This window comes from Octodon degus, unplaced genomic scaffold, assembly GCF_000260255.1.
Source record: "Octodon degus isolate 3935 unplaced genomic scaffold, OctDeg1.0 scaffold00003, whole genome shotgun sequence".
Taxonomy (NCBI): Eukaryota; Metazoa; Chordata; class Mammalia; order Rodentia; family Octodontidae; genus Octodon; species Octodon degus.
Window position 1 is genome coordinate 11,289,807 of NW_004524579.1, and position 8,706 is coordinate 11,298,512.

Genomic DNA, 8,706 nt, shown 5'->3' on the forward strand with positions numbered 1-8,706 from the left:
GGGGCTGGCTGGCATGTGGTGCTGGGGGATCGAACTGAGGTCCCTGTGCTTTGCCCAGCTTGTTTCAAGTAGGTGCTTTAGACCACTGAGCCATCTCTCCAACCCCACCAGCCCCATTTTAAAGAATGCTTTTTTTTTTTTTTTTTGTGGAACCGGGGATTGAACTCAGGCCCTTGTGCTTGCCAAGGAAGCACTTATTCCACTGAGCCATCTCCCCGGCCCCTCAATATGTTAATTTCTACAAAAAGCTTAATTGGGGCTTGATTGGTGTTATCTTGAATCCATAAATCAAGTTGGGAAAAATTACCATCTTTCCATCCATAAATAGTGGTATGTATTTCCATTGATTAGATCTTTAGTTTCTCTTAACATTTTATAATTTTCTTTTTAATGATTTTTTTGAGTACTTTGTTCAGTTTGTGTGTATTTTGTTTTGGGGTGCAATTTCAAAAATGTTTTGAAGTTTTTATTCTACGTGTTTATTGCTTATATAGAGAAATACAATTATCTGTTACTCTACTAATCTCATTGTAAATATTAATAGCTTTAAGAGATAGTTTACAGATTTTGTGTTTTCTAATATAGTTTTTCCAATATGTATATGTAAATATGAATATATACATACATATGAAATAGGAATATTATGGTTTGTGTCTACATGTCCCCAAAGCCTCATGTAGTCATGAAAGGTAGACTTTTTTTGGAGTTGACTGAATTTAGAATGTGTGATTGATTTGTAGTGTAATGCTAGGATTCAGGATTAATCCTGATTGTATTGGCATCTCCTTAATCCTAGTAGACTAGATACAGTATAAGGGACAGAAAGGCTTGTATGTCTCCTCTCTTGTTGCTTTTACTATCTTCTGCCACATAACTGCCTCTGCCATGCCACCCCACCTTGGAGTCAGCCAACTATGGACTGAAACCTCTACAAACTGTGAGCTAAATAAATCTTTCTTCCTTTGACTGTGAATGTTGGGTATTTTGTCCCCACAATAAAAAAGTTAACTAAGCTAGATAGATGTAGATTTTTTTTTTTTTTTTTTTTTTTTTTTTTTTTTTTTTTTTTTTTTTTTTTTTTTTTTTTTTTGTTTCTTATTGCATTGCCCAGGAATGAGCAGAAGTAGTAAAATGTTCAATAGCAGTGCTAACAATGAGTGTCTTTGCTTTGTTCCCTTGTGGAGAGCATTTAATATTTAACCATTAACTTGTTGGCTGAAGATTTTTTTTATTTTGTTTTTGTTTTGCTTTTTATTAGAATAGTCACTTTGTCCAAATAGCTGGACAAAGCTAAATAAGACCTAACCAACTTATTTTCATTTTTCTAGGCTATTTTTGTTCTTCCTATCTTACATGTGTTAATAAATTGCTTGTATGTTTCCTCTAACTTAGTAACACTTTCCTAATTACAGTAAATGTCTACCAAGATCTCCTGTGACAATCATGTAGACTATATTGTAACTCATTTCTATGAATGATTAATGTGATCCAGTACTTGTTGTTTCTTCCTAATCATCCTCTCAGAAGGTAACTTTCAGTGTTTGCAGCACTCCCAGATTGTAGTGATATTTGTAAGTAAATACACTAATTTGTTTCACATAAAATTTTATTATAGTATAGAAATACATTCCACTTGGATTTTGTTTATTTTTATAGATGGAGAACCAGCATCAGAAGAAGAAATTACAGCAAATATTGCATCGTTGACAGAAGAATTTGGCAACTCCAGAGAGGTTGTTCTCCAGGATGCTGAAGACATTGATTTCTATAAATTTGGGGATAAATCAAATGAAAAGGATCAGAACCTCTTTAAAAAAAGACAACATAACTGCAATGTATGTAACCAGAACTTTGCTTGTAATACAGGCCTTATTCAGCACCAAAGAACCCACTGGGAGAAACCATATGAATGTGATAAGTGTGGAAAAGCCTTTAGAATCAGCTCAGCCCTGGTTTTGCATCAGAGAATTCATACTGGGGAAAAACCTTATCCTTGTAATTGGTGTGTTAAAAGTTTTAGTCGGAGCTCAGACCTTATTAAACATCAGAGAGTCCACACTGGTGAAAAACCTTATAAGTGTGATGAATGTGGGAAAGCCTTCAGTCAGAGCTCAGATCTTATTATACACCATAGGATACATACAGGAGAAAAACCGTATCAGTGCAGTCATTGTAATAAAAGTTTTAGCCAGCGTTCAGACCTGGTTAAACATCAGAGAATTCATACTGGAGAAAAGCCTTATACATGTAACCTATGTAACAAACGTTTTAGTCAAAGTTCTGATGTTATAAAACATCAAAGAATTCACACTGGGGAGAAACCATATAAGTGTGATGTGTGTGGGAAAGCCTTTAGTCAGAGTTCAGATTTAATTCTGCATCAGAGAATCCACACTGGGGAGAAGCCATATCCATGTAATCAGTGTAGCAAAAGTTTTAGTCAGAACTCAGACCTTATTAAACATCAAAGGATCCACACTGGAGAGAAGCCCTACAAATGTAATGAATGTGGAAAGGCTTTTAATCAGAGCTCTGTTCTTATTCTCCATCAAAGAATTCATACTGGAGAAAAACCCTATCCATGTAATCAGTGTAGCAAAACCTTCAGTAGGCTTTCAGATCTTATTAATCACCAACGAATTCACACTGGAGAGAAACCTTACTCTTGTAATCAGTGTGAGAAAATGTTTAGTCGAAGGTCTGATCTTGTGAAACATCATAGAATTCATACAGGTGAAAAACCCTATGAGTGCGAGGAGTGTGGGAAAACCTTTAGTCAGAGCTCCAACCTTATTCTACATCAGAGAATCCACACTGGAGAAAAACCTTACCCATGTACTGATTGTACTAAAAGTTTTAGTCGGCGTTCAGATCTTGTAAAGCATAAAAGAATACACACTGGAGAAAAACCTTATGTGTGTAATCTGTGCAATAAAAGTTTCAGTCAAAGTTCAGACCTCACTAAACATCAAAGAGTGCACTCTGGTGAAAAGCCCTATCATTGTGATAGTTGTGAGAAAGCCTTCAGTCAGAGTTCTGACCTTATTCTTCATCAGAGAATTCACACTGGAGAAAAACCATATCCATGTACATGGTGCAACAGAAGTTTCACTCAGAACTCTGACCTTACAAAACACCAGAGAATCCACACTGGGGAAAAGCCATATAAATGTAATGAGTGTGGGAAGGCTTTTAGTCAATGTTCAGCTCTTATTTTGCATCAGAGAATCCACACTGGGGAGAAACCATATTCATGTGATCAGTGTGGTAAAAACTTTAGTAGGCGCTCTGATCTCACTAATCATCGAAAAGTCCACACTGGTGGGAAGCCATATAAATGTGATGTATGTGGGAAAACCTTCAGCACAGGCATAGGTTTTACTGAACACCAGAGAATCCACACTAAGGAGAAGTACTATCAATGTGTTGAGTGTGACAGAAGTTTTAGCCAACTCTCTGATTTTATCAATCATGAGAAATTACATTCTGGGGAAGACAGTTTAAATGTAATGAGTGTGGAAGAAACTTTAGCATGTACACCAACTCTATTGAATACCACAGATACTATGCCAGAACAACAATCCTATGAATGCTATTGATGAATATGAAGTATTTTAATCAATGTTTAACAATCATGGTACATTATTTGGAAAAAATACTAGGGAGAAAACTAGTTTAATTCTTATGGTGAAAATTTAGCTCAGATCTCAGACATTACTAAAACTAAAATTTGTAATGAGTAGTTCTCAGAGTTGGGGGAAAACCTTCAATGTGGATATTTTTACAGAATGTAGTCAACAATAAAAATAAATTCCTATGTAATACAATTTAATGAACACTCTAGTCATTTATTCAGACATAATCTACAAGAGAGTTGTATCTTTGCTTTGTTTTTATTTTTAATTTTTTAAAATCATTATTTGGCACAGGGTCTCACTACACAGCTTGGACTTGTAGTGATCTTCCTGTCTCAGCATCCCCAGTGCTTGGGTTACAGGTGTGCACCACCACACCCAATTTTGTTGGCCAATGCAGTGTGCCTAGGGTTCCAGGGCTGGCGTATGGTACCAGGCGTCGAACCTGGGTCCTTGCACTTGCTTAGACTGCTGAGCTAACTTTCCAGCCCTGAGAAATGTTTATAAAAAAAATGTTTAATAACATTAATGAAGAATTTGTGTATTTTAAAAATAAGGTCGGGGAGGTATTCAATCAAAATTCAGAAGGAAATGAGTCTTAGAATCTTAAAACTTTATTGAGGGGCTGGTGAGATGGCTCAGTGGTCTAAAGCACCTACTTAGAACATGCTAAGCTAAGCAAAGCACAGGGACCGCGGTTCAATCCCCCAGCACCACATGCCAGCCAGCCCCGCCCCCTGGTGGGCTGAGCTGGCCACACACACAAACAAAATAAACAAATTAAAAAAAAAAACTTTATTGAGTCCAAATTTCTATCTGTATATTAGAAGTATTTTGGGCCAGGGAAATGGCTCAGTAGAATAAATGCTTGCCCAGCAAGCATAAGTTCCTGAGTTCAATCCATGGTACCATCAAAGAAAAAAAAAGTATTTTAAGGAATGTAGGAAAAACTTAAGTCTCCATATCTTTATCAGTATTTATATTGATTGAACATTTATCTGCTGACAACCAGAGTCTTATCTTGTGATGATGCTAGATATCTGGGTATAAATTTCTTATGTGTAAACATGCCATGTCATTCTGGTATTAAACTTACTAGGTAATTCCATTGCCCCTTTTCTCAGTTTATTTTAATTAGTCTAGTTTTGATTGTCCTCGTGAAGATGATTTTGTGCAAGGTCCTGTGGTATAAAAAGGAACTGCTGACTTATTTTTCCCTTTCAGTAATGCAGCCCATAAACTTCATTTCTTTGAAATTCCTTCTTCACTGCCATTTAATCACAGCTTCTAAATATGTGAAACAGTTTTAAAAAGAAGTTTTCTGATATCAAGTGTGAAGACTTTTTCTAGTCCCTCATATAATCATCTGAACAAAAATGGCAACTTTGATGTAATGATTTCTAGTAAATATATCAGTGGCCCCCTGTAGATAGGATATATGTCTGAAGACCCACAATGGATTCTTAAAACCTTACAATTATTAAACTGTATAATATAATGCATTGTCTTAACCAATCATTTAACATGCAGCAAGGCTGTATCTTGCAGATTGAGGTACAAGAGCAAAACTACCATGATTTTCCCACTTATAATTTTACAGATAGAATCCTTAACCATAGATCTTAACAATCTCAGTATGTGATTCTCTCCCTTTTACACACATATACACACACACACACTCACACACACACACTTAAAAGCTTCCACCTTTTACTTCAAGGAACCACTCTGACTTGTCCTTTGCATATCCAAATCGCCAGCAGATCTCTTGTACACTGGAGCATTATTGAGTAAAAAAAGAGTTACTTGAACACAAGAGATGCTTTACAGATGTAGTAATACATGGCCAAGACAGCAACCAAGTGACTTAATGGGCACGTAGTTTATAAAAAATGGATACTGTTATGGTTTAAATCTAGAATGTAGAAGACAGTAAGACCTGTCTTTTTTATCAAACAGGATTGTCTTTGTCTCAGGCTCTGGCTCTACCTGTCCAGCCTTTGCTGGACACACCAGTCAAAGTTGCCTACTCAGTGCAAACCCAGGGCACACAGCTATAAACCAAGAATTGCTTATCAGGAGTCATGGACTTTCTGTTCAACATATTCTCCCTTCTCTCTGCACCCTTCCCCCTCTGTAACTTTTCTGATTTCTCCCATGCTGCCTGAGTTGTCCAATCAGGACAGATTGTAAACTTTCTACTGAGACAGTAGGGAAACAGGCCAGCTATCCCTCCTGTGTTAGGATGAAAGAGCTGGCCTTTATTTCATGGGTATGGGTTCCTATTACCTCAAGCTTGTTTTCTTCTGCAGAAGAAAAACTAAACTTCTTGTTCTGTGTCTGGGTGCATTTTTTTGGCACCAACAAAGTGAATCTAGGGTCTTATTCCCAACCAACATGGTGGAGGAGATACAACCTCTTTTCAAGTAGCTTCCAGAGTGGGACTCAGATCCCTGGATTGAGGACATGGTAAGGGTTTCTTGACAAAAGGGATCCCAAAGGGAGGCAACAACTGGACAGCGAGGCAACTCTGTGCATAGCCAAGGTAAGAAAAATTGTGGGGGAAGACAAATACTGCCTTGTGGTCTGGTTATTCTGTTCCTATTCCATGGTGATTTCAGGTGAAGTCAGTAGGATCTTGGGTGAGATTGGCGAAGTCTTGGGTGGTGCCAAAGGTTTGGGGTGAAACCAAACATATCTGACAACACTGGAGATCTCAGATGGACACTAGAGATTGAGCCTCAACTTCTGAACAAACACAATGGGAAATAAATATGCCTCTCAATTGGGACAGAGAAGGGAAACAGGCCCCAAGTAACAACATGTCCCCTGGTAGTCCCCTTGGGCTGATGCTGAAAACTAGGGGTGACAACCATGGATGAAAAAAAGCTCGAATGGTTAGTTATTGCTGTTTTTTTCTGGACAGAAAACTGTATCTTTACCCTGTCTTCTGGCCACAGTTTGGATTGGAGTAGGGCTGGGTATGTGACTTGTTAATTAGATTTGTTTGGGTGGGAGACAGAAACTTAGAAGGAACTAGAACCATCAACACGGATTACAAGTACTCTTTCAGGGTGGTTCAAACTTTTGGAAAGATCTAGATGGAGAAGAGCCTCATTGACAGCAAAAGAAAAAGTTAGTCCATGGAGAATTAATCAAAGAAGTCCTTGACAATGTCCAACTCCCAGAGAAAACAGCAGTGATGCATGTGCCAGTACATCAAAGGAAGCTGTTTTGAGGCTCAGGTCAATTCCTTGACAGAAAAGGAGGCCAAAAGAGTGACTCTAGAATCCAAGACTCCTACCTTTTCCATCTTATTCCTTCTTCCCCAAATTGACAGTGCCATCTTTCTTTTCTGAGAGAGAAAAACAACTACAACAACCAGAGAGGTATAACCTGACACTGAGGGAAGATGGTTTCCTCCAGAAAGGAGAGAAATGTCTCAACCTCTCAGGGGAGAGGTCTTAACAGGAAAGCCATTGGAGTCCCCCATCCATGTACTCTATGGATGCAGGGGCATCTGTACATTAGTTAAGCAAATGAAAAATTATCTAGCCTCTTAAAAAAAAACACAATCTAACAAACAGGCTCTAAGAAAATCAGTAACTGAAGAAAGAGGTTGAGGATTAAGATCTCAGAATATACAGCTTGTTTATACTGAGAGACCCAAAACAGGACAGCTCAAATATTTACTGGTCATAGTATATTACTTGACACATTAGGCAGAGGCTATTTCTTTGCCCATCACAGCAGTGGGTAATGCACTAAAAATCCTGTTAGAACAGATAGCTCCAAGATTTGGGATAATTGAAAATGTAGACTCGGACAATGGAAGCCACTTCATGGCACACATAATTAAGGAACTCACCAGGAAGCTGAGCATAAACTGGGACTACACCTTTTGGCACCTACCTTCCTCTGGCCAAGTAGAAAGAATGAATCAAGTTTTTAAAACCCACTTGACCAAACTAATGGTAGAAACTTGCTTACCGTGAACCAAGTGTCTCCCCATTGAAGAGTGTCTCTCAGGATCAGAATAGTCCTCAGAAAATATATTGGGCGATCTCCATATTAATTGCTGTAGAACCTTCCTTATCTCAGAAAGCCTTCAGACCCGCCCACTTTTGAAACAAAGATCAATTTTTAAGAAATTATTTGCTTATTTTGTCCTCTATCCTCCATTGCCTTAGGCAAAGTGGACTTCTGGCCCAGATCCTGCCCCTTGATTTTCCAATACATCACCAACTAGATGACCACATGCTGATTAAATTGTGGCAAAATGACAAACTCAGAACAGCCTGGGAAGACCCTTCCCTGTATTCCTCACAACCAAGACTACAGTTCAAACAGCTGAGCAATGATGGTCTCACCATACCCACATCAAGGCAATATCAACACTACCACAAGACAAGCAATGGATAGCATCCCACAGTGCTGACACTTGATAATTTTAAAGCACATTCAATTGTTGTTTTCCTCCTTCTCTTTATTTTTCCCTTACTTACTCTGTGCAAATTTACCAACAATGTGCCCTCAGCTTTGAACTTTGACGTGTGTCAAGTCATACCACATGGAAATGTGACTCTCCTGAAACAAGTACAGCAGGAAAGTACTTCCATCTCCTTGAAGAAGATGCCCCATAGTCCATATGCTGGACTATGTGCATCGTGGAGATAGGTGTGGTGCACTACTGAGTTCCTTAGGTATGCCTATCTACCCAATAAGTCCTGTAACTTTATTTTTTTTATTTTTTATTTTTTTTTTTTGGCAGAACCGGGTATTGAACTCAGGCCCTTGCGCTTGCCAGGGAAGCGCTTATTCCACTGAGCCATCTGCCCGGCCCCTCCTGTAACTTTAGAACTATAAAAAAGAACTTCATCCCAAGTTACACTGAAGCAGGAAATGGCATGGGATCTGCTACAGAACCAACAAGACTAGAAGTTTTAGGAACAAAGAGTAGTTTATTCAGCTGGCATCTCTACAGGGGATTTGTGTCCTCCTGAGAGCAGATAATAAAGCCCTGTATCCACTTTTCTATTTTTTTTTAATATTTATTTATTTTTATTTATTA

General features: G+C 38.2%; 1 protein-coding gene across 1 annotated transcript in view; it reads left to right on the forward strand.

Annotated features, from left to right (window-relative positions):
- Positions 1–3,827, forward strand: part of LOC101582098 (zinc finger protein 271) — a 12,711-nt gene extending 8,884 nt beyond the window's left edge. Inside the window, 2 exon segments of the mRNA XM_023714291.1 lie at positions 1,657–3,492; positions 3,495–3,827. Of these exon segments, the coding sequence (XP_023570059.1) occupies positions 1,657–3,492; positions 3,495–3,589 (1,931 nt within the window). The 3' untranslated portion in view covers positions 3,590–3,827.
- Positions 3,828–8,706: the final 4,879 nt, after the last annotated feature.